Below are 27836 nucleotides of genomic sequence, written 5' to 3' on the forward strand. Positions count from 1 at the left end.
TATATATAACCACCTCAATATTAAACCATACTCAGAGTATACCCATTTTTTTCTGATGCATTTAATTCACTTTTTGCAATTTTGTACATTTTAGTTCAACATACAACTCAGACAACACAAAGTATAAAAAGACAACTAATTCTGTAGTATCAGATGACTACTACTGATGTTTTTGCCTTCCACCTAATTATCATCATGCTAGTCCACATTATTGTGATGGGTGAGTTTTACCCCCTTATTACTTTGATGGCAATTTTATATTTAAAAATGAAATTAATAACTAACCTCAGAAGAGTTACTATGCCTAATTTCGTTTCACTCCCCGAATCATTCTTTTCACTCTGTAATTTCTCCTCCAACTAAACTAAAAGAATCAGAGGTGTAATTATAGATCACAGATTAGCTGTTCAACATTGGCTAGTAGTTAAAATGCGGGTAGACATTAAAAACAAGCTAACTCCAGAAAAAGCTTCCCCTCCTGTCATTTGTAGGAGAGACTGCTGTGAGATATTAATATTTGTGAAATCAAAGCTAAAGCTTTCTACGCTTTTGGACAACTTTGCAGGACCCTCCTGGAGCAGGAAAGCCTACCATGAAACCGGTGTCAGACAAATCTCATCTCCCCAGCTCTCACTGACTGCGGTCAGGTCTGGGGAAGGAAGGAAGACAACGCTCCAAAAGGTTATTTCTGGATAACGTCCTGCCTGTAATCTGTTGCTTGCTAGATTTAATAGACTTGCCATATCCAGTTTTCACAACTGCTATGGCTTTGTCATTCAAGGGAAAGAGTCACATTTAAATCCACATATACACTGATATATAGACAGACAGACAAATAGATATAGATATGTACACACAGATACAGATATAAAATAAGGTTGGGGGGCAGTTTTTCTCACTATCAGACCTTCACTTCATTTTCTGCTGAAACCTGTTATTGTCTAGACCCACAGCCTTTAATACAGTGCTCTACACCACTTAAAGAAATTATCTTGGAGAACTCAGTTAAGAGAACTGGCAGAGGAGACAAGTGGCTACAACAGCCAAAGCTCCAGAGTGGATCCTCACTTATTCTCACATCAGCGAGCACACATCAACAGGGTGCTAACCATGGATCCACTGCACAGAGATAGGGACAAAGCATGCTTCACCAAGCAAGCTCAGGTATCATTCAACAAAAGGCTCTTTCCTTATTATGAAGATGTTCCCAAGGAGTCTTGTGTTTATTACACCTGTTCTTTTCAAACACTATTACTATGTCACTTACTGTATGCCTGCAAACCCGGTTCTTCTATCAATGCCCATGTCTAAAATATTACTTTCATAAATCCATGAGGTCTGACACAAACTCACTGTTAGACTGGGTGAGGACTGCATTCCTCAGTACAGAAGTTATGCTCATAACTCACACCCCATTTGTCCTCTCGTGCTTCTTCCTGCAACCTGTTATATCAACCAGTACAAAAGGGAACGGGACCTCCACTCAGGAAGACACTGCTGGTCCATAAAATTAATCTCGCATATTCAAAATCCTGCAAGTTCTTGTGTTCCACCTACGCTTTTATATGCCTTGAGCCCAAGCAAGCTTGAAGTAAATTATATTTTTGCTCCGCTACACGTTTCAGTAGCAAGGAGTACACTGGCTTCTTAATGGGAGGCTCTAGTGTAGACGCTCTGCTGCCTTAGTTCCTTTCCACCACACTGAGGCGAACACGTTCAGGTACCCAGAGTCCTGGACACATGCAGGAAACCTTTACTGCATTTGCAAAAAGAAAGATCCAAATTATGCTCTTTTCCTCCTTTGTTGTTTTAGGCCTTTCATTCTCCATCAGTCCTTCTCTCATTGCGCATCTGAGGGAAACAGTACACTCCTATGCAGTTATAAGCTGGCATTGGCAATATGCAGAGGATTCCTCCCTTCTGCAAGCTAGTAAGATGAAGTAGTTAGTGGAGCGGATTTACAACTAACAGAAGAAGCCTGCGCACTATTAAGTTTATGATCAAAGATGTGTTGCTCAGAGAAACAAAACAGATCAGAAAGCTGTGAGTTTTGTCAGACTTCTTGGTAGCAACCATGAGCTGTCTATTATACAGACAACCTGATTTATATTTCACTGCTAAAAAACAATGAAACAGAACATTTTAAACAACTGTTTATGCTGTCAGACCCACTTTAGGTAATGTTTACCGTGACATTGGGCTCATTAGGTTATCTGGCTAGAGGCTAAGCAAACTAAACAGACCTGGGGGGGAAAAAAAACAAACAAAAAAAACACACAGACAAGTGAGGATAGATGGAGGAACTCCTGTAATCTTATCAGTAAAAAGAGTACACAGAATAGGCCACTCCTAAAACCAAAGGGAAATGATTAGATCATTGCCCAGGTGTGAAACCTGCCAAGATGGGTGACCCAGAGAAACACTCTCCCCTGAATGATGTGCTAATTAAAGGGGGTCACTGCCCAAAGGAGTACAAGACCTGTTATGGGATGCAGGGGAAAGAATTTGGGGATTGTGTAAAACCTGTTATGGGATGTTTTAAGGGGTTGTGGGAACGTGCAAAACTTTTGTTTAGGGGAAGGACCAAAGACAGGGAAAGAGGGATCAAGGGAGATCAGGGAGCAACAAGCATGGGGGAAAAAGGGCCAAAAAGGGTCTATCACTCCATCACATAGAAAGAGGTGGCTGATCAGTACATCTGTCTGACTGAGCCCCATGCTTGATCACCACAGTCTCTCCTATCTTCTTAATAAATCCTATTTCTAGCTATCTTTTGTGGGGCATGCACTTTATTCTGAGCCTGTGTATGAGCACTAGTGAACTTCAGGTCAGATCAGCTGACAAGTAGGAGAAGCAGTCTGAGTGCCAGCTACTGGAGCAAAAAGCCATAGGGGCTTTTTGAGGGACTCATAGGCCTGGGTGCCATTACCTGGAGGAGGAGACTGGGGTCAGGAGGACAGCTGCTGGACAGGCTGAGTGTCTAAGACCAGCTACAGAGAGAGCTATATTGCGTGTGTGTGCGCGTGTCCACTAGCAAACTTCTACCCTGATCAGCCAGAGGAAAGGAACAGGATTGAGCCAGTGTTGTCCATATTTATTCCAGGGCTGTCTGCATTTATGTAGGTGCTGGTAAAAGCACTCCTCTCCATCTGGGCTGATCTGCATGGCCGGCCTTACTGTTTTTAGTGTGTGTACATGCATGTGTACACGTGCCTATTGGGAATACATGCTCAGCCTTGTTACTGGCTGAACCTGGAGACACCAAACCACAGCAGCTTCACCTCTATCAGCAGTCTCGCATCTGTAATGCTGGGACAGGAGGAAATCCCCAGGCCCTGTAGCCCATCAGATTCAGTTGCTCCTAATGAAAAATTCTGAAAACATGGTCAAATTAACATTTTGGTTCCAAACATGCTGACTTCTGTGTTGATGGAGCAACAGCTTGTTTTCTCCCCTGATGCAAGCATCACAAAACATGCATGGAGCCCAGACAGACCACACTGTTCACACCTTCAAATTTTATCTACTTGGAACAAGGAAGGGCAGTTTCACAATTCAACAGCCAAATTATCATTTGCCCTATTTCTCCTATTTTTATTGCTGTTTTGCTCCAATGAGTAATGCTGTCTCCAAGAAGTGGAAGTGAAAGCTATTCTGTTCTTGTCAGAATAATAACGGGTACTGTGTGGGCAACTCTGCCTTCCTGTGCTACCCAACAGCATAAGTAAAAGAAATTGGGGAAAGCTGGTAGTACAGTAGTAAATACAGTATGTAAACTCGCCTACTTGCAGATAAGTGATAAGCTCTACCGTTTGATGTTTCCCCTTTGGCAACAAGAAGGGGATAAACTTCTTGTTGTCTAAATCAGAAGAGGGTGAACTCCACCACTCCTCAATGACACTGCTGGAAGCAGGAGTTTGGGGGAGAGGCACAAGCTCAGGGTGGGATGGGGGAGGTTGGGGGTCACGGTGATGAAGTATAATTTTTAAGATGTCAAGAGTGCCTCCACACCACACTGGGTAGATAGAAACAGGGAACAAACTACAGAACTGAAAACGCGGCCTTCTCCAAAGTTCATGTTTGTTCAAAGCAGAGATAATGGCTTTGGCAATGCCTCGCTAGTGGCATTGGCAGAATGAAAGGTGTCAGCAAGTGCATAAGTATTTCCTCCTTATGGTCTGCATTCATGTCCAGTTCCTGTTCAGAGGCTGCACAGACTCAAGCAGGCAAGAAATAAGTCTGCCTTCATAGCCTAGAAAAAGGATCATCTGTGAGAAGTACCTCACTACAGAGCACTAACTTTGAAACATGGTACAGCTCGCAGTCATGATGAGCCATTAACGTGTCCACGCAGCTAGGTCAGAGAGGGGCTGCTTTGCTGCCTGAGCTCTGGGAGAGCCAGACACACAGCAGGTCCGGTATGAATGATGTTTGAACGCACAATGAAGAGTTGCTCAGGACAAGAAAAGGCTTCAGAAGGTGGTCCCTTAATGATGGAGGTCTTCAGTGAACAGCTAATGATAAGCAGCAACTTTATGCACTGGATATACCATCCTTCTGAACTTCAAAACAGACCCTACATGTTCTTAGCAGCAAGTGCGATGTAATACTATTAGGGAAAGAATATTTTTCTTCACTTAAAAAAATTGACTTAACAGGTCCATACGTATGTAATCACTCTACCATCCAGATGCTCATGACCTGAATATTGTAGGCACTAGCAAACCAGGTGACAAAAATGACTCTGGGAGGTGAACAGGAGAAGAAAAACCTCTTGAGGTACATATGACGGGGTGTTCCCTGGGTCATTTTAGTATGATTATTCTACACCACCATTCTGCTTGCAGAACGCAGGTTTCCCAAAGTTTCAGAAGCCAGAATCCATCTACAGAATCGAGTCTGCCTGCGGAACGATCCCCCCATTCCCTAGTCGGACTCCATCAGGGCTTCCTCCATTATCACCCTCTGGAGAGGCACAAAGGAGTAAAATGCCAACTACAGCACAGCATGATTAACTTTTTAAATACAGTCCCTGAGTAGGGGATACGCTCTCCTTTGTATCCAAAACAGACTCCTATACAGATTTTTTTTTTTTTTTTTGGGGGGGGGGGGGGGGAATATTCTTGGGAGAAGAAAGCTACCGGAAAAAAGTGTCCCAATTTCTCTTTTCCTGTAAAACCAAAAGTATTCAGTCTTTGGCACTGGCTGCTTTCTAAAATAATTCTCTTTCATGTTGCTTACATTTCAGGGGACCTTGATTCTTTTCCATATTCATTATGCCTCCTCCAAAATCTCTAGATATACATTAAAACCTGATCTGACATGTGCATTACAATACACATTGAAAGAATCATTTTCAAGAAAAAAATTAAGTGCATATAGTACACCCATCTCCTGGTAGTATATTCACTATCAATAGGTCTAGTTTAAAAAACAATCAAAATGAAAAAAATTTTCATTCAGTTCTTTGTTTTTACACATAAGAGGCCTACACAAACACATTATTTAGTTAAACAAACTATGTATGTTGTCGTCTTCTGTCAAACCAAGCAACTGTAAAAGCAGAGAAATGTTTTCTCTCTTTACACTAACACTAGCTATTATATATAACAATAGTTAATACAAATAATATGTAATTATTTCTTAAGATATGTTTATCCCTAAGAGGAATTTATTTTCAAGAGGAATGGTACAGTTAAACACATTCATCCTCTGTGCCTTTGGACAAGCCAAGAACATTATATAATATATTACATTTATTCTGGATTGCATATAATGTGATTATTGATTATATACCTAGAGAATATCATCAATAAGAATCACAGCCACATCTTTTCTTTACTCCTGAAGACAACAGTGAATGTTCAGGGCCTGACATATTTATCACAGGGAGTCTGAGCCTATTATTTGACCAAATTCACTGTGTATTTCTTTGAGCTCTTGGAATTGGAAGACTTCTGAAGAGTAAGCGACTGCTGTTCAAAAGTCAATGACATTAATGGTTAAGGACTCGACAATTTTTCAACTCAGATGTGTGTGACTCATTTACTAAGATATTTAGCTAAATACTTGTGTTCCTGGTCACTAAAATATGCAAACCAAAACCTACATGTTTTTCTTTTACTTGTACTTTGCTCCACACTTTTTTTCTTCAAGAGCTGACTAATGAAGTTACTGTGATATCATTACAGGGAGAGAGACAGACATATTGGTTAGAGCACAAAATAAGAAACAGGATCCTCAGATTACATCCCATACTTATATGAAATTTACTGCAATAACATGAACATAATGCTAAGTAGCACCTGTATTTCTGGGGAAACTGGCAAGCTTTTAATACTTCCAAGGTTGCTGGAATTAGGTTGATTTTCCAGATTTACTTGTCTCCGATTTCCCTTCTGCAAAATGGAAGTATCTGCTGTATTAGCAATTGCTACTAAACTGTACTCTACAGCGAGGAACACTTTTGACATGTTTTACTAATACTTGCAGACTTTCCCATAATATTGATGGAAAAAGCACAATCTCTCAGGAGAGTAGAAATATTCAAATACACATAATGCAACAAGCTGACAGAATTGCCATTCATTAATATTTATTAGGCAAGCAGAAATCTTGCATGAAAGATGACATAAAAGCATTATTGTCATCAACGTACTTGTCCCTGTAGAATATTTCTGAGAGAACCACTTTAGGATCCTTCTACTAATCCAAACCTCTAGAGGCACTTTAGCTACTAATCTGGATGAATTAAGTCATTTTTGCTCGGTTACATTCATTACGGAACAGAACTTTCTTTCCTGAATTCTCTGAACAAAACGTCCTTCTCATTCACAAAGATCCTAAAACAAAACTCCCCTAGCAGACTTCGCACAGACTGCAAATGGAGCAAAAGCTCCCCTAAAAATTATTTTTTGCCTGTTTGGAAGTTCTGTCTGCTCACCAGCCCCAGCTCCTCACTTTTCCCCTGTTTCAACTAGGTCTCAACCAGGTACAGCTCTGGCTGAACTGGATTCAGTGCTGACCCTCACTGCCAGCAACCCGTAGATAGACTAAACATATAAGCAGCCTGGGAGCACGGTAATACCTACCAATATTTAATGACTGTTATATGAGGCAAATACTCTGTGGAACATCTACTGCATTAAGCTCCTCATTACCATTTTCAGCCTGAACACTTTGACTACTGTTATAACATTGAGAAATGATAACGTAACACAAGCTCTCAGAAAATGTTGTGGTTACACTGAACTGATTGATCCCTCTACTGAGCAACAGCAAAGTAACAGATCCCCAACCTTCACTTACACAGAGCTGTCTCTCAATTAAATATAAAAGCAAATGTTTTAACCACAAAAGACAATATCCATTTCCACATAAGAATGCTTCAATTAACACAACTATGGATCCCTCCCTTTTGGTTGGACATGGTATTTGACATAGCTCTCTAATTTATGATAGTTAGGTTATTTGATAACTCTTGTTAATTATAACTACACAATGCCAAAATTAATGATTTTCCCACCCTCTTTCAACTTGAGAATGAATTCATAACTTATATCAAGACTCAAAAGCTGTGCAATTAATATTGTCAGTAACCACTTCACAAAAGAGGTTTGTTAAGGGAATGCATGTGGACTCAATTAGTGTTCCAATTAATGTTGCTGTACTTGATCTATAAGTTATTGAAAAAATCATATAGCTATGATTAACAGAGCAAATCCATTCCCTGTCAATGAAATAAGCTCCTGACTGTGCTTCTCTTTGATTTTTCTTTAGAATTTTGCTGGATTCCACAAATTCTAGCTATCTAATTAGAAAAATAAATGAACTTAAAATAATCTGACAACTTGGAATGCCTCATTACAGAGATGATGCTTTAATTGTTGTGAGCTGATCATAACGTGAAAAAAAACCCAAAAAATCACAACTGTCATTGTTCATAATACTTATTAAACTGAAGTGCCAATCTGGAAACAAACCTGTAAGAACTGCATCAAAATTTCCATACAAGGCAAACCTGTAACCTTCATGACAGACACCTTCAACCCATTCTCACATTTAGCAATGATCAGTCTAAAGACTAACTTCAAATGAGGTCTAAGACACCTGAAACAGGACTTGGGTAGCATTAGGCACCTACGATCAAAACCGCAAAAACCACAAAACAATCTTGTTTAAAGGCTGCTTATCCCCAGTCTTCTAAACTAACTAGGTACCTCCTGTTTGATCTCAGCATGATTACAGTTTGGCTTCTGGGGACGCAAAGGATTTCCTTCAGATGGCTAGATGGACTCCAGTCTCTCAGAGTCTAAAAGACCCAGGAAATAGATACAACTCTGCCAGAGGTCCAATTTGATACACACCAATGGTTCTGGGGCCATTGCCTGCCTTTGGATTAGTAGTCTGTTAAAACAAGACTCTTAAGCTTTTTGCCATCCCGATCCCGAGAGGGACAAACTCGCATCTTCTGTCACCACAGAAATGCCATCAGGCAACACCCCCTGCTCCCGCTGCTGCAAGAGGTGAAACCTCGTGCGGCAGCGAGCAGGGTTCACAACGCCAGAGAGGAAGAGCGAGAGAACACGGCAATGATGGTAATTCGGCAGTAAAAAAGCGCTTGAGTGAAGGCAGGCTTGGGCTCTCGTGCATATACTGCAAAGACTTTTCCCATATTTGGCGTTAAAAAGTTTCCCGAGTGGACTCCACTCTCTCTCATTCCTCAAAAAGGAACACATTTCTCAGCTATCCATGCCCACCCGGCATAGACACAGGTTCAGGAGATGTATGTTCACTGAGATAAAACAAAAGTGCCTGACACATGGCCGTAAGAAAGTATCTAGCTCTGATAGAGAGGTAGCACATCAGACCGCTCTAACTTCCTATTGCCTAGCTACAGCAATCCTCAGCTCGGCAGCCTGTCTGCCGTGAAATGTACTGCCAGATGCCACGTGCTTCCCATGCACCGCAGAGGAAACTGCTCAAGTGAGGGCTGTGAGGTTCACCCACAGGGCTCCTTACCAAACTCTGTGATACTGACTGTCAACGCACCCGAGTTCCTCTACAAATCTGGCTTAAGCTTGTAAAAGTCCATGTCATTTTGAATATTGACTCAAAAGTATCACCACAGACTCTGTATAGGAGATGCAATAAAAGTTGATCTCTCTCTCTCTCTCACACACACACACACACAAAAAAAAAACCAGACCACCCTGAATTCTGTAACTGTTCTTTCTGAAGTGCAGCTGGAAGAAAACAAACCCCTAGGAAGGTTGCCTGGCTTCCCACAAGCAAATGCAGATCTGCATTCAAACTTGGTAGCCTGGCTCACTTCTCTACTAGCCTCCCATTTCAGGCCTCTTTGGCTAATAACAGCTTTGGCTAATAAAACCTTTAATTTCCTATCCTGAATGCTACAAATGTTTGTTATTCGCTTCTCAATGAACTAAGTCAGATGACAAACAAATGAAAAACAGTCTTTTAACAGTGTCATTTGAACTATTAATTTTCTACACTTTTCCTAATAGAACATACAATTTAACTAGAAATGACCAAAATGTCACTGGAGAAGTCTTAGAGCAGTACTTTCTAAATCTCTTGAGAATTTTGCATGACTGTCTTTTAAAGAGCAAGACGAAACCTCTTCAGGTAGTCTTTTAAAACTTCAGCAAGTTCTCACAACGTAATTACAACACAGGGTAAGTTACTAGTAGGTATCAGCCAAGAATGGCATGAAGATTAGGGCTAGAAGTGGAGGATGGCAGAAATCACACTTCCTCTAATAACACCTGATCCACTGCCAGTTCATACTTTGGATTAAAGTGTAGACAGGAGGACTGAGGAGGTCAAGTTGAAAAGCAGGTCCTTGATTGCTTAAGCATCTTGACAGTGCACAGAGTGAAGAGCAACAAGCCGGGCAGCAAGGGAAGTGCTTGTCTCACCTCAGTTTTCCTAACTGCAGCTTCACATCCGTTAAAACTCCTGCCATGTGCTGGGAGTGTGACCTGGTGGCATTTCCTGAACCAATCAAGTTCTGGAGATGCAACATTTATCTATCAAGTCAATACCGACTGAGCAAAAGGCAAAATTAGTACTTGATGTTTAACAGTCTATTTTTAAGATTGTCCATGGCAATAATGTTAACATAGAAAGTTACAATTTGATATTATCGTGGTAACATTGAACTTACTTATATTACATTACAGTCTTGCAGCTGCAGTTTTACTTAAATAACAGCTTCCAAGAAGATTTCATATGCAAGTTGTCCTAACTGTAGCAATAATGCTTTCGTGTTGGAACACAATACAGTTTTACAAACCAGCTCTAATGATAATGGAGAGAGACCAAAGACTTACAAGAATGACTACAAAGTTTATGGCTGTAAAAACACTGTGCCTAATGAGGAGTGTTTTAAGTAACTTCTGTAAGAGAATCACTTTTGCATGTGACTACAAGGAGAGAAGAGTGTTCCCAACATATACAAACAAGATCCCATAAAATCTGAGCAGCAATAATGCCACGTGCTCCATCTGCTTCAGAAATGAAACCATTTCCCTGTCAGAAAATCCTGTTTTTTTTTTAAGCCAGCTATGACATGTGCCTGTCTGTCTCCTAGTAATATATAAAGCACTACATCCGAGTGCTGCAAATCACAGCTCCTCAATCGATGTAAAATACTTTTTTTTAATATCAAAAGTAGAATTTTCTAAGAGCTTTTATGAGAAAGTTTACACATATTGAACTTGCAGCTACTGAAGAATCCAGTGGAGCAAGCCCCATGTTAATTTTCTGGGAAGAGCGAATACTGGAGGGCATATACTGAAACTTTTTTCCTCATCCTTTTCTCTTTTCTAACCAGCCAAACAGTACAGACCAGGTATCGTCTCCAGTACTTCAGTAATGCAGGTGATAGAGCCTAAAAGCCATTGCAAGGAAGCACAAGAGAGCTTTGTTTTTAAACATGCACCCTACCTGCTGCAAGGGGTTAGTCCATCCCAAAGGCAGAACTTTGCATCGGCCCTCGTTGAATGTTACCAGATTTCTGTCAGCCCTTTTCCTTAACCCGTCCAGGCTATTAAATTGGCTGCTTAAGCAACCAGGTTACAGTCTCTCGCTTGAACTGGAGACAGGCATCTCATGGTGTTTTACATTCACATAACAATTAGGCTTTGTATTATTTGAACACTTCACGCAAGAAGCAGTACCTTACTGTATTCTTATACAGATACAGTTAAAGATTTAGCTGATACTACACAGAAAAATTAGGGTAAGATCAGGAAAAAGCCCTGTCCCATGCTCTAACCCCACATGCATCTTTACTCGCTTTCTGTCCCCCCCCGATTTTCGGGGTGGAACACATCTGGGGACAGTCACTCTGTTAGGAAGTTCACGCCGCAGTTGCTAGACTTGCTCAGTGCAGCACCATGAACTGCAGGTGGTATCAGAGTGGCAGATAACATAGCAAAACAGGCCCCTCTCGGCTGGGAGATGGAAACACCTGCATGGCTCTTGCAAAAGTACAACAAAAGCTGATTCAGTGGGCACGCATTAGAGCTGAAATCTCTACAATTACAAAGCAAAGACTTATTTCTTGGGAATAATCATTTCCCTTGAATAATCCAACTCGCTGATTACAAATGTAGCTTCAGGTTAGCACTTGCTACCTGCCACTGCTTGCAGTTAATGAACTTGAAAAAACTCACATTTTTCCAAACGTTCACAATTCATCCTGTTTGAGGGAATGGTTCATTTGTTGAAATACGCACACTGTGGCACAATGCAATGCGAAAAATAAATGAACGTATCAGAGGCCTGGACGCGATCTGATGCAGTCACACTTGCACATGTAATAAAGAACATAATTCTGGAGATGTGCTACTGCCATACATGGCCACTCCAGGTCTTCAGGTACTTTGACATGCTGGATGCAGTTCTGACTGCTGCCACAGAACATACTTTATACTTTTTCCTCAGCAGCAAAGCAACTTCCAGAATTTCCATTTTGAGGGATAGAGTCAGATTTTTTTGTACAGGAGCAATTCAACTATTACGATCTGTGAAATTATTTTTTTCAAGTTGGAAGTTGAATACTTTGACATAAAAATTAAGCCCCTAAAACAGTTGTTTCATCCACCAGCAAAAGGAATAACACAGGAGACACCAGAAGGATGTTATTCATATCATGAAGAACTGACATTTTCAAATTTACCTACCTTCCCAAAAAATTAAATGATGACACAACCAACTTTACTTTCTTTACTTGCCTTGATGAGCATCTGTCTCAAATCACATTCATTTTACAAAGTTCCCATATTGTTGCCTTTCCAAAAAGAGGGGTTTTTTTGGTTTTTTTTGTTTTTTTAAATCTTAAACAACCTTTTTCTTCATTATGGAGTTTAAGCCTAGAGTAGTCATAAGAATGCTAAACCATCTTCCTAAATACACACTTAAAAATATGAAATTGTTCTGTCTCTCTGCAAATGTCTAATACAAAGATTTTTGATTCTAAAGCTATAGCAATCACCATGTCTTAATTATTGGTTTGGTAGAATTGCTACAGTAGAAGGTATAGCTGCTCAGAAGCTGCTTATCAGATACCTAACACAAGTACTTACAACACACACGATCAAAAGCGAGAATAATCGTTGTCTGAAAACGTGCCAAGTAAATGGTTAAATTCTACACCAGCAAAAGGAAACAATGAGAAATTTAAAATATCACATTAAGGTTTAAGTCTGGCTGCCTAATAACAAGTATTAAAACTATTAGCCATGTTTGTTTTCACTTATTTGAGCAATTTTAAATATACATTTAGTTTCAATCTCAAATTCATGTCTCTGTAGCTTAAAAAAAAAGATGACTGCTAAACAGAACTATATAAACTACCATGAGAATTCAAGGTCTCAGTTGTTCACATCACTGCTTAAAAACCTCAAGCAATAAAAATACTAATAAAAAAAACCTAAGGATAAAAAACCCTACCAAAATCTTGTAGAACTCCTGCTCATAAGCACCAATTCCCATAGCCCCATTTCTCAAGTCTATCAATCCAAATAACTGCCCTATAATCTGATGTGGAATTATAAATCTGAAATTATCCAAACATGCACTTACTTGTAGCTTCTCCTTAATTCTGTTTCCTCCTCCTCCTCCTCCATAATTCCTTTACTAGATTACAATAGTATAGCTCAAAACAACATCTCATCCAACATGCACTGCACAGCACAGTCATCTCTCTGCAGATGGCTATTAAGTTCTCTGCAGCTTCACAAAATGTCAATTAAGACTCAAACTCCAGCAATAAAAAAAAGCATCTAACCTTTGGTTTGCTCAAAACAAAGTAGAAACAAAACCTTTAGAAGAAAACGTATGTCAGAAAAACTGCTCTTTTTGATCATGCTAATTTTTTAAATCTTTCATTTGCAAAATAATTATACCATACACATAAACTAAAAATTAATGAAATATCTAAGTCTTCTTATATTTTAAATATATATATATTTTTTTTTAGTTTTCAGAGAATCAAACCTTGTGTTCCCTGACCAGACAAGACTCCTGTACAGATTAACATACCATTTACTTTCACTGACTACATAGTCAGCAATTACATTGACCACTTTTTATGTATCTGTGATTTTTCTGTTGCCTAAGTATGACATTCTTAAGAATAAAGAGAAATTAGCCATTACCTTTCTTTTTGGAGTCTTTCTTTGTGCTGGTTTTAACAGCCACTTGAAGTTCTGTCTCAGTTGACATCCTATATCCTTAGTCCTCTTCACACTGATCCAGTATCGCGGTCAGGCTCATTTAGAACGTCTCTCCAAGAGAATAATTCAGCCTTTCAGATACTATAACCCAAACAGTTCATCTCATTCACTCCTTTCAAGTGCTGTTAAATAAACAAACAAAAAGTTACGGTTATTTTCTTAGCTTAAAACATCAAAAAAATGGCATTGCAGTTTACAGAAGAAAAAAATTTTTGAGGTTTTCTTTCAAAAGACAGCCCTTGATTCAGTTGCCCACAATTTTAAATGCTTAAACACAGGTATGTAGTGCTGTTTGAGATGATCTGGGATACCCAAGATATCTGCATGGGCTGCAGGTACACCACAAGGTACGCAGAAGACCTATGCCCTGCTGGAGGCTATGAAGAATTATGGTCTGGGAAGCGGCAGGAAATTTCATAAACGGCAAAACAACTCTGCAAGGACTCTGTTCTTAAATGCAATGATCTTAAGGTGAAAACATATAGCCAGATACTAAATTCAGAATTTTATTCCTCAAATGCTCTTCTGATGTCATTTCAATGCTTTCATCCTTCTGCTTGAACAAAGACAAAAGAAAAGAGTACCCGTTACTTATGCTGAGAACATCATACTTCAGCACTCCTCCTGCTAATGGTAACGAACACATTTCCAGCATGAAAGAACCTGCCCCCCTGTAAACAAAACTGAAATTCTTGATGCTCATCTAGCAAGTTTTCCTGCTAAGGACTCTGAAAATATAGTTAATTAACTGTACAGTTTCCACAAGAGATTCAAATGGGATAGGACTGCTTACACAGGGCAAGAGGATAACATTCAGGGAGCAAGCCACAGCTTTAAATACCATATATATATATATATATATATATATATATATATATATATATGTATGTCAGTGAGATGCACAAACGCACCGGCTGGGAAGCCGCAGCAGCAATTGCAGCGCAGCGCTAGCGAAGCGGGCAGGAGGCCAAACGCAGCCGGATGGGGACAGCTGCCGCAAGGCTCTGGGATGGGCAGCGGGAGGTGAGCGGACGCGCGGGAGAACAGGACGAGCCGCGGTATTAGGAACCGCAGCGTTCAGAAAAACCGCGACGCAGGACGCTGGCACTTGCTGCGGGTGACACGACAGGCGAGAGGCGCAAACAGGCCGCTCTCCGGCAGGAAATCACTGCCTGCGTTTACGCAGTGACGACACCGAACGTTATCTTTTTATTGCCCTTTCTTTTGGTGAAAGGGAGCTCTCCGTTATCAGCACAGTTCTAGCTAAGTCCGTCTGAGCTGCCTGAACTGTTGCCTAGTTATTTAATAAGCACTTAAGAAAGAAGTTAGCCCAGCATATCAACTGGTTAGCTGGCTAAGATTAACTGCAATTAAAGTTACTTACTGATTTCACTTCCTTTCGATTTAAAAAGTTAATACACTTCCAAATTTGAAGCAACTTTGACAGTTTAAATCACTTTTCACAGGAAAGGCCGTAAAGCCTCTACTACTTCTAAATCCAGGCTCTTTAATATTTTAAAATGCTTCAGTAACATTACACTGCCACGCACACTCTGAAGTGATTTAATATTCCTGAAGTGTGTCAAGGTATTTTCTTTAATAAGCTCTTCAAATCTGTATGTGAATTATACAATATTCAAAGATTGTATTTCAAAATCAGTTCAGCAGATCTTGAAATGCCGAGTTCCCTGTTCTTCCTCTACGGAGTCTGAATAAATAGAGCATAGCAAAAGGAGGGGGAAAAAAACCCAAAAGTTTACAAACCTAAACAAACCTCCTCCAACAGCTTTACAAACTAAAAGCATTTCAGCTAGCATTCTCAGTGAAGAAAACGCAGTAGAAAAGGACAAAGCAAATGAAGGCTGATCAAAAAAAAGGAACAAGGCAGAGCCCCAGACCCTTCCGAGCTCTTCGGGGCTCCCTTGGACGTCCCAGCGCAGGGGGCTGGTGCCCAAACGCGGCGGCAGCGTGCCCCCACGTGCCCCCACCCGCAGTGGCAATCGCCGCGCTCCTGGTGCCGCCAGTGGACTCGCGCACGCTGACCACGACCGAGTCGCTCTCCACCGATGCTCAAAATCCCCGTGGCAAACCAGGAGCGACCAAGGCTGCAGGGAACAGATGTCCCTCACGATCCCCACGCCCCTTCCCTCCCCCCTGCACGCAGCCCTATTTAATAATACTTAGTTTTACAGCACGTTAGGGATGCATCAGTCTTTACAGCTCAGTGGCACTTAGAGCATCTGTCAAGCTGGATTGACAGTTTATTTTTCTAGAATTTGGATGTATATTTACCTAAGGGTTAACTTAACTTTGCAAGAAGCACTAATAGAAGGACTATTTCACATAACAAAAGAAAAATATTTATAATAGATCATTCATAATAAAACCAAAGCAAAGAAAAATTTAAAAAGGAACACAGAGCACCCACAGGGTGAAGAGTTAAGCAAATTTTAATGCCTTAAAAGACTGTTAGGGTACAAGCACAGAATTTCACCACTTGTCATCAGCTACTTCACTGGATAGCTGAAATGGTAGCATCTGAATGGCACCAAATATTTTAAAATGACAATCTATGACTGCTATCTCCTTTGAAGCTGTCCAGAAAAAAACATATCCCTTCGAGGCTAGCCAAGTAATATTTTTAAAAAAATAAATGCATGTCTATTTTTGGACAGGTTCACATATCGATTTACTTTAAAACCTCATCAGGTCATACTCTCCCAGTCTGATAGATCCTTGAATAACCTAACAGGTATCTTCATAAAAGCAGCACAAACATCTGGCCATTGCAAGCTATAGTTCAAACTCAATTTGTTACAGTGACAATTCCTCCCAAAGTATAGGTCTTTCTCTAAGCTACATTAGCAAACCTCCATATACTGTCCGTATTTCAGTTGTTTATTACCCCGATCAGAACAACAGTCAATCTGTTCTTCACTACAACAGCCTTTACTGTCTCCTCCGATCTAGGTCACCGTTGTTAAACGCTAGTCTTCCAACTGCGGGGAGTTCTGCAGCACGTGCTTTATCACTGAGAGGCCATTTCCTTTGATCAGTTCTGCCACGTTTCTCTCCCCGCTCTAAAGACGTAATTTTGTTATATGCATAAAAAAATAAAAAAAAAATCCATCGTCTTACATGTTTGCACTGTAACGACCTTCCTGGGTGCCTCATTACTGTTCCAGCTACTACAATGTTACATGCGTGCCTCAGCTTTTCCTAAAGAGGATTCAGAGCTCTTCATTGTAACAAAATACTGACATTTTCTATTCCCTTATTAAGTGGATAGAGCAGGAACACAATCAGCGCATTTTGGAATTAACTGGCTTTTAATTCCAAGAGCAGTCTTAAGCCTGCGTTCTGTATTACTCTCATGCTGCATAAAACCTAATGCCTCAGTGAAAAACTGTTTTTGCAAATTCTAACTTTGCAGTTAGGAGTAGCACAGGTTGTACGTTTTACAGGCTGGGAAATGAGTCACATGCTCCACCGTCCTCCCCACACACATTTGTAAAACAACAGTTTGTCTAATCATTTGTCTTTTCAGCCACACTTTAGTGAGCTCAGGCAGGGGTTATGAGGTGAGTTCCTCCAGCCTGAGCTACGAAGGAGGTCAGACAAGAGGATCATAACAGCTCCCTTCTGGCTTTAAAATATCTGAATTTATTAATTTTCTTCAGGGCTTCAAAACTTAAGCAGCTCCCTCCTCTGAAACCCGTTTCCATCTGCTTACGTAAAGGCAAAGTGGCCTTAGAAAGGATTTGTAACTAAGCCCTGGCATTCCCTAGGTATCCAAGTTCTCCACAGCCCCACGGTGGTATCCAACAGCCTCTTCGCAACAGGATGGTAGCTCCCACACCCTGGCTTGATAAAACAGTTCCTACTACCATCTTAGCTCTTGCTTCTGTTTCTCTGAAACCTTGCAACTGATTTCCTTTTCTCCAAAGCATCCGGTGTAGTTGTCTGTAAGGGAACATCTAAGCATATAATTTTACATGTGTTAAGCAAAGCCCAAACATATCCCAAAAATAAAAGGGACAAAATTGTTTTAAAAGCACTGTAGTCTTGGAAAACTAAAGAGTTGAAGTGCAAAGGACTACTACCCAGGGAGAGAAAGGCTGCTCGTACAAAGTTCTCGCCCGACTACTGAAGTCCAGCACAGAGCAGTTCAGTGGGACCATACACAAGCTGCCTGGCTGCAGCACCAACAGCCAGTGGAAAAAATATCCTTGCCACAAAGTACTGCAACCCCTCCTCTACTCTCCAGAGAGGAGAGGCCACAAAATCCTTTGGATCACTCGCACGATCCCCCACTCGCCAGCTCCCTTCCCCAATGGTCAAGTCCTGCGACCACCCTGCTGGAAGCTGCTTGGTAGCAGAGTACGGATCTTGTACAGGAGGCACAACACAAATTCAAAATTGAAACCCAGAAGACTGGTCCAAAAGCCACTGAAGTATTTCGGTTAATAAGGCCTGCAAGCAAGAAGCAGAAAATAAGGAAGACGGGTAAAAGGAGGAGCTGAAGACACTGACACAGGAGAGAAAATAAGGAGGAAAAGCAAAGCAAATAGGTGAAGATGTCTCTGTATATACTTCATTAAAGCAAATTCAATAACGATGCATTTGACAGCAAAGTCTAAACTAGCTCATGCATTAAAATCCTGATTACCCTGTGAAAGGAAAACATCTTGGTTAGACAGCAGTATGTGTCCAGTCCCTCTTTTCTTCTTTTGTCATTTGCCCAGCGAGCAGCATAATTTACGCTGTTTCAAAGGACAAACTTAAATAACTCTATCATGGCATGTCAATCACCACATTTTCCTGTTATTTCTTTACTGATATTTATGTAGCCTCTAAAGATAAAAGGAAGCTTACTGTATACAGATACAAGTTGAAATCCTGCAAGTAACTTCACTCCCTCAGAAGACATGCAGAAGACACAGCATCCGGTTTAGTTCCTAAAAATCTGGCCTTCCCAGCTGGAAGCACTCCTCTGAAATTATGCAGGCTACTACTTACTTTCTCCTTTCTTCTCCTCTGTAAAGTTACACGGCTTGCAAAGACTGAGAATACGCTCCATATATTTCATATTTGGTTTTTTTCCTCTCTAAAATGAGAAAGTACTCCACATTTCCTTCCCATCCACCTCAAATTTCCTCCTCCATCTTTAAATATAGAAAATTAATGTGCTTTATTATGCTGTCTTTACTATGTCTGTAATAATATATCAGACCAATACTTTATGATTAACCCTTTTTAATTCTTCCAGCATCAGAAAACTACGTAGCAGTCGAGCCATAACAATAATTGGTTTTCTTTTGTATAGAGTTGCTATTTGTTTAGTTGTATTTATAAAATATTTTCCTGTCTCCTGAAAACATGAAGCTTGTTTAAAAAAAAAAACCTACATGTAGCTGAGGCCAATGACACATTTTATTAGACTTATTGTGGTTTACAACATGCCTCATTATTCTATCTCTAGGGAATCTGTCAGGCATCCTACCCGGTTCCTCAGATGGTGTAACTAGCTCCACGAGAAGCTGATTTACCACCAGAAGAGCATCTGGCCACAACATTGACCTAGGAAATATTTCCACAGTAAGATGTTTATTAGTATTCCAGTGACAGCAGGAATAATTACTAAAATTCCTCCTGGAAATCACTCCCTGAAGCAGCGAGTTCTACACATCGCCTCACCAGTTACTCACCAGGAGTGCTGTGAATTTTCTTCTCATAAAAAAATGCCGACCAGATTAAAAAGAAACTTTTCACAGGAATGAACTGATTTCATCAAAATTCTTTTTACGGGAAGTTACTAACATTTTATTTCTACATTACTGTTTCTATTTTATATTATAGAGCACAGTATTCTGGAAACAAAGTCAAGACAAAACGCATTGACCTTGTCACAGAACTTTTGAAACAGACTTTCAAAGCATTTCATCTTGCAGTCAGGAAAAACTAGATGGTGTCAATTAATAAGTTCTCAGAGGAAAGTTTTTATTTTATTTTTTTATTTTTTATTTTTAAACAACACTGCCTTTGAGTCACTGGAAGACTAATACAAAAGCTTCTGTATTTTTCTTCCTTCAATGCTTTCAATATGAAGTTCATCCTTTTAAATTTGTTTCTGTAATCACACTTTTTTTTTAAACATGCAGCACAGAGCACAAAGTGCTGCACAGGACAGGAACGGAAGGCCATGCTTCCCTGCGCTGCTCCATCGCTGACTGCAGCCAGCGCTAGGTAAATCCAGCACTGCTACATTCCCTCCAATTGCTCTCAGCCTGATTTCTAATAATCAGGTATCAGCATCAACTCTCTAAAACAACATTTAACATCCCCTGCACATGTTGTTAACCCCTAGTCCTTCTTTCTTCGAGCTAGAGATACCTGAGAGCAACATCAGGCAACAGGAGCAGCATTGCTTTCAGGTGTCTGGCAAGGCTAGAGGGGACAGAATAAACCCCCCAACTACTGCCATGCAAAATTAAAGGCTGGCAATCAAAATGGAAATGACAATTATTTAAAACAGTCTTGACTGCATTGTACATCATTTATTTCTTTAAGAAAGCACGCAAGTCTCCCGGGCAAGCAGATTTGCAGCTCTGAACAAACCGGAGAAGTCTGTTCTGGAAGCGGCGGGATGCTGGGACACAGACCCTGTGCTCTCCCTCGAAGGGCTGGAAGCAGAGCCCCGCAGGCTGCCCCCTCCTTCTCCTGGCCTAGGGAGCAGGGAACGCGACTCCAACCCCGGGGGGTGAAACCGAGCAAGAGACAAAGCTCCGTGCCAGGCCGCCAGGTATAAATACAACACACACTGTTCCTTTAGGCATGTTTTTCTGCTCCGAGATTTAAAACTCCACTAAACAGTTGTTGTAAGCTTTTAAAGAGTATTGCATAAAATGAGCACTGCCCCTGAATGCAACAGGCTTAAAAATTTCACATCATTCCTCTAATACCGAGGGCTGGTCATGTCATGAAACAGCACAGCAAGCCGTTCAGATAGGAGTGGAGTTTCACTGGGCTCACAGTGAAACTCAATTATCTAAATGCTTTTCCTGGAGAAACTGTATTACGCCAAGACTTCACACCCAGATTACAACATCGCCGGCCCTGAAGCAGGAAAAGAATTCCTTATTATGTTATACGAGAACAAGCACCAAACGAAACTCCCAACTGCTACAACCCCTACTCAGGCACGGCCTGACTACGATCTGACTTCTACTAGCAGAAAACTGCCTTACCTGCATTAAAGTCAGTAAAGTCACACCAGCACAAAATCAATGGCGTTACATTTGACTCATACTGGCGTAACTCCATTGATTTTAATGGAGTTGGAGCTGCACCGATTTTATGCTGGTGTATCTGCACTAGTGTCAGCGAAGTTATGCCAGTGTGACTGATGTAAACAAGATGAGAACAACTAAACCTTGTATGTCTAAAATACAACGTCATTAACTCTAAAGCTACAGGAAAATGCAAATTTGTACGTTACCAAAGCAGGGTCTTTGGAATTTATTTTTGCAAAGCAGAAGAAATGCTCTTTTGCGATCCTCTCAACACCAAAGAAACAGAGTGAAGACTACGAAGGGAAAAAGGACAAAGTACACAGTTGGGATTGCAGTATTCTGTAATTAGAGCTGTTAAATGATTACTAAAGTGCAATGGTGCAATCATCACACTGAAGGAGAGGGGGAAGCATGCAGTCAGGAGCATCACCAGGGAGAAGGTAAAAGCAATGTCAGCTCTACCACATTTTATATGTAAATGCAAATTCCTCACAATCAGGATCTGTGCCTTCTAATTGGAAGAAAAGGTTATGGAATTAAACATGTCCTATCCTGGACAGCTCAGCATGTTTTAAAGTGGCATAGTAAGCTGAAGGAAACTCACTCATCCCCCACCCTTTAGAGAAATAGCTTAATTCAGTTGCTTTTTCATTTCAAGAAAGTTCTCTTAATACAGCAAGTGAAACTGAACCAGAACTCACGTTCTCATTCATTTTAGACAAAATGCAGCACAAAACCCATGCAATATCTAACTTAAGCCACATTTTGAAATCTGAAGTGGATCTTAAACTGATGCTTTATATTGGGCTTCTTAATGGAGGTGAATTTTGCACCGATTTCCAGGCCTCTTTGAGACTTGCTCAGTCGCATAAGTTAACCTACACCTCACACCCTACAATTTTCTGAATATTTCCTGACATTACAGCAAAGCAAAGCAAACTTTCTTAGTGTCATCAAGAACAACACCTAAATGCCTAGGCTGGGATCTTTATTCACTGCTATTTTGCAATACTCAGCCCTTGTTCCCTGACAGTCAAGTATTAGGAAAACTAACCTGAGAACTTCACCTTACTGTAAATGGACTTCTAGTTTATTACACCAAACCCAATGACCAGACTTTTACCAAAGTTCACTGACCACAAGAGCAAAGGGGAAAATGCAAAAAGCTTTCTGGGACTGTAAGCACGAATTTGCATATACAAGCAGAAATTTTTTTACAATGTTGCTGAACAACCAAATATCAATATTGCAATTATTCTAGTAAATGAGTTTTAGCTACAGAAATAGTTAAATGATGAAGTCTTCCAACCAGCAACATAGTTCATAAAAAAAAAGTCCCATGCAACTTCTTGCAACTGGCAAGATTCCAGAGCAGAAGCGTTCAAGAAAGGCTGTTAGATTTTGCTGGAGAAATTTCAAGCCAAATAATTTTGAGTTCACTTCTCTGTTCTCATATAAACTGTGAATCCAGTACTCTGTGCATCTGAGCACATTATACACTGTTCCACAAATAGCTCTGCTTGACATCAGTAAGAGTGTCAACTGAAGTAAAAGCAAGGACCTCTCTTAAAAAGTCAGGCTCTAAGCATTTTCTGTTCATGGGTAATATTTAGTAGTGTTTCTCAATAACAGAAGACGGCACTCTTCCCACTGCCAGAGCATATACTACAGAAAAAAATGGACTACAGCATAACCCTCAGAAGTGTGTGGGGCAAGTTGTTTTCTGTATCAGAATTATAGCAGTCAGAGAAACACACCAGCCTCCAGTCTGCTGACACCATGCACCTGGGAAAACCTACAAGAGCACATGCACTTGCAGAGTCAAAGCCTAAGTGACCAGGTTAAGGACTCTGCCAAAGGAATTATTTAAAAGAAAAAACAAAAACAAAAGAAAATCAAGATACCACCAGGCTGGACATCAAGGAAAAGAGAAGATATTCTTGATTACTTGGATGGGAAAACTGTTAAGCAGCTAGACGAGTATATGGACCTACACAAGTGGATAACGCATCACAAAACCATACTTATTTTCTAAACATTTTCTAAAATCACCCAAATAGCCTGCAGTGAGGAACTATTCACCTTCTTCTGTCATGCTACAGTTTATTTTCTCTTGGAAGCAATTACAGGACAAATGCCAAGCTACAGAAGGTATTTTTCCAGCAGCAGCATCTGGCTTCTTGGCAGACTCCTCAGGCAATTTTATTGGAAGCTTTAGAGATGTTATTGGGTCAGTCCTAGTTATATTGCTCATGAGCTGTCTGGCAATTTCTTCTTCATAGATGTCATAATCCTTCCAATTTACCTTGAAGAAATTAGCACACTTATCCATTTCAAAAACAGTTGACCTGCAAGGCATTTATGGGCTACCTACAGAGATGTGGCAAAAATCACTTGCGTAAATCTGTGTACCTTGAAGCCAGCGGCATTTCAGCATACATTGCCTAATACATCATCAAAAAAACCAAACCACAAGTATGTCCCTGTGCGATGCAAAAACCGTGCATATGTCTTATTGGTAAGTTGAATGCATTCCTTATGATTAAGGAAAAATAAGAAAGCATGAAAAATTAATCAAAAAAAAAGCTGGGGCAACAGCAAGTCTGCGCCTCTATTTAATACAGACTGCTCTCATACAGTGAGGACACAGTACTATGCTGTACTCCATAGTAAAAGATAGTGCACAAACTCAGAGTACTGCTGGCAGATAGCAAGCATAAATTGAAATACAAGTCCACTAAGTCAACGAAGGAAAATAATTTCTGAGAACCTGCTTGTCATGACTCCTCCGTTAAACACATGGCCTCCAAGGGCAGACGGGGAGCAAGGCCACTGCTTCAGCGCACGGACGTAAAGACAGTGCACGGCCCTTGCTCGCTGTATTGCCTGTCCCCTCCCCCTCCAATCCCAGCAGCTACCATCTACATTATTCTGCAGCTGTGATCATGCCTAATCCTCATCCAGGAAGATGAAAGACAGGATGCTGGTTTTACCCCCCCTCTTTGCATACCAACAAAATCAAGTTCACCACAGAAAGGCTTTATGTCCGTTTATAGCAGTCCTCTAGAGTCAATACAGAGAAAAGGGCCAGAATACTACAGAAAGCACTGTAAACATTTACAGACCATAATAGGGATGGGAGCCTCTCTTTTATAAAAGAGACTTTGGTGCAGTAACTTGCAGTAACTAAGACTGACAGGACTAAGGAAGATGCATATACGCAGGTCAAACCAAAAGCCCAACAGAGCTCTGTCATCAGAAGAAAGCAGCTAAATCCAAGCAGACACAGAATCCAGACTTGGCTAATGGGAACTGACTAATATAATTCCATTTTATGCAGGGCAAAACATATTCTGATTACAGGCCAGTGGTGCTCATGAGCTCTAAATCTAGGTGTTATTAGGGCCAGGTGAACCATTAAGTGAACTAACCTGAATTTTATCCATATCAAAGATTGTACTCTCCATAAATTAACTTCTCAGGTTTAAATCATGTATTCACACTCATTTTTTAAACACATCTTTTGGATATGCTGGTTCATCAGTTAAAATTTCTGCAGAATCATGGTATGCCTCAACACCACAGTTTGGGTTTCAAAACGCTATGCAATGGCACACACCGAGAAACTAATCATTTAGGCTCCAGTACCCGAACAGAATTTACTGGCACACTAGAAACCAAGTCATATTTGAGGGAAAGCAGCAAACTCCTTTGTTTACAAGCTTGTTTCTGCAAAGCACTATGCATTCTCAGGGATCAGGCAAAACAGTTAAACACACACTGAAGTCTAAACTTACAGTAATGCCCCAGATTTCTGACCTCACAAATGAGATGAGTTACCCACATGACAACATGGAGCACTACACCAGGCAAAAGAGTTTCCTGGATGTGGTGGAAATCTAAAAATACTATTTCTTTTAAATTGTCTTTGATCATTCAGTCTCAACAAGACCTATAAGCTGAGACAGCCATCAAGAGTAACCATCAAATGAGTGTACTTCAGTTCAGCAAAGAAAAACAATGAAAAATAAGTAAAATCTGTACCTATCTTTTATATTGTTCTCCTGAAACATCTGGCACACTTAAAACAATGTATGCTATGTTCAGGGTGTCATACAATCTAATCTGAAGTAAGGACTATGTTGCAATGCAAAACTTAGTTGTTTAAGCAACAGGAGTTGAAAGCCAGAAGGTGAAGTATACTTAATCCAATTAGAATGAGAGGGAATTTAGGAATGTGGAAATTAATTACTCCATTTGGAAGTTCGCCAGAACAATTGGGTTAAGCACCCACACTCTTGCGAGAGTGCCACACGAACTCGAATGACTAGCAATGGTCGAGACCTTGGCTTTATTCCTCGCTTGCAGGAGGGCACCCTTGGCAGCGGAGTGCCCTCTAGCCAAGTCGTAGGGAAGCACGCCAACTCCCGAATTGCCCGGCCACTGCCGGCAGCTCCTTGGGAGCCTCCTCGCCACGCACAGCGCTAATCAGGCCCGACCCTGCCCAGCTTGTGAAAGCTGACAGGATCTCCGTGCAATATGGTGAGACCATATATGTTTTCTCAATTAAACCTGTTTGCATAAACACGCATTCAAAGTTATTGCCTGTGTGCGGCTTCAACATTTTGATTTTTTTTTTTTAATTCCACAGATTAAATAGCAGGCAGCAATAATATTAGTTTTGGAAGACATGCAATGTTTGTGTTACTCAGTTAATTAACAAAAATAACGACAGAGTTATAGAAATCAGAGATGACTAAGAACTTGAAGACCATCCTACCCATTTCTCTGCTGATGAGGATTTGTTCTTAATAGCATATTCTTCAGTTCTTCAAACTGTTCTAAATGACATAAGCAATAAGACTTGCATCTCTTCCCTCCAGAAGCTTTCGTACATGCAAGCTGATTATCACTGAGGAAGAAGTAATACCAAAGCATATAGGTCCCACCAACTTCAAGCCATTATTCTGAATTAACTGCTATAAGAACATCTTGAGCAATTACTCTCTTCCCTTACCGCACACACATTTCAAATACCTGTAATCCTCGCTTAGCTGAACTACTACTATTAGCGTTAAGCCAATCTATCCCCTTTAGGTAAAATCTAATGGTAAAATCACATATAACTAGGTTTATAACCCAGACTATTACAGTCTCCATTATTCCACATTGCTTATTATTTTGTACTTACAAAATCAGGGAGATGTGATTTTATTGCTTACAAATCATTTTTACATTAGTCTTATGCTGTTACAACTTCACTCTGCTTTTCCAGATATGCTTTTTGCTTTCTGCATATTTAAATAGTATTTCTAATTATCCCTGCTTGATTGCCCTCCTCTTGTAAAACCTTTCCACAGCATCATCTGCAGCGAATGCTTCATTCTACTTAGATTTTAGAAGCCCAAAATGCATCATATACTTTGATTTTAAAAAGATCATAGGGTATTGTTTTTTAAAAACACATATACACTGTATTCCATCTTTAGATGCACTGTTTCCATAAAACAGAGAGGGGAGCAGATTTCTGATCATTAAATTGATAATAAAAACAATACAGAATGGCATCTGGCAATACAAATCAATAAAAAGAGCCTGTTGGCACAGTATCAGATCAGCAAAAAAAAGTTATGCTCATTGTCTAAAAATATTGTTTCTTTTGCAAATGAAGCTTATAGAGGTTTTCTAGATTTATTTCCAGCCGCGGAAGCAGAAAATTGTTGACCTAAACATTTTAGACTTCTAGTTCAGTAGAAAAGTTAGTAGCAGCTATGATTCATGTTATTTAATGTATTAATTCAAGCAATCCATACAAAGAAATGCACACTACAGTAGCCCAGAATGCAACAATAAAATTTTAGTCAAAATTAATGCATCTTACAAGAATTCTATTACAGTCTTTTTGGTCATTTTTACAGAGATTTTCTTGTTGTAGTTATTACTGATACGGTATTTTGGTTTAATTACAAGCGTGCTTGGTAACATCATCTATTGTTAAAGTTGTCAGACATTTCCCATCATAAACTCTTTTCAGCTTCTTGTAACCTTACCAAGCCAAAGTGCATCTACTGGAGCTGAAGTCTTCCCCAGCATGCAGCAAAAGCAAAGATACAGTTCAGCCTCCAAGACCATGTTCTGTTGCACTCAGGCACAAGATCACCCCTTTTGCCTCCCACCTGGCTCACGAAGCACTCTGCAAACACCACAGTTTCCTACAGACAGTGAGTGCCTTTCCCTTGAAATCTGGATTTATTCTAAGCACAGATCTGCACTAAGACCTTATGTGGAAAAGTTACTATACAGCTGCACCACAGTTTATCCACATCTGGAGAATGTTAATTTTTGCCCTTCTTTACTGAAGTATTTGACTGTTATATTAACACTTTTATGTACATGTGTAATAACATACAATGAAAAGAGGGTAACGCAGGTGCACAAGTACATTGCTATGGCTTCTTGAATCCAGCTTGCAAGCCGCATTCATTCAGCACCTACTCCTGCAAAAGTTACATAGCAACACGCGATAGATTTCCAGCAGAGATGACCAGATCTCTAAAGACACTTTCCAAGTGAAGGATAGGAAAGAAAAACAGGAGGTCCAGCTGTACTGTGACTTTCAGGTCTGTTTTTGTCAAAACAGTATCAAACAGTTTAAAAAGGCAAACCAAAATGTAGTCTTAAAGCCCTGAATGCTCACAGGGGATTTCCACTACTATCAACAATGCATTACTTCAAAAACAAAGAAACAAGAAAAAACCCAAACTCACAGTAGTCCATC

The 27836-nt window shown here is 40.3% G+C and overlaps 1 protein-coding gene across 6 annotated transcripts in view; it reads right to left on the bottom strand.

The window, feature by feature from the left end:
- The window catches only part of DAB1 (DAB adaptor protein 1), a 176269-nt gene that overhangs the window by 113055 nt on the left and 35378 nt on the right, over positions 1–27836 (bottom strand). For 5 of the 6 annotated variants that reach the window (XM_067301306.1, XM_067301309.1, XM_067301308.1 and 2 more), the window contains one exon: positions 13689–13888. In XM_067301306.1, coding sequence (XP_067157407.1) covers positions 13689–13755 — 67 coding nt within the window. In that variant the 5' untranslated portion in view covers positions 13756–13888. Of the gene's footprint in view, positions 1–13688; positions 13889–21264; positions 21327–27836 lie in introns of those variants that run through there. The other variant, XM_067301307.1, reaches the window with a different exon arrangement.

This window comes from Apteryx mantelli, chromosome 8 (genome assembly GCF_036417845.1).
Source record: "Apteryx mantelli isolate bAptMan1 chromosome 8, bAptMan1.hap1, whole genome shotgun sequence".
NCBI lineage: Eukaryota > Metazoa > Chordata > Aves > Apterygiformes > Apterygidae > Apteryx > Apteryx mantelli.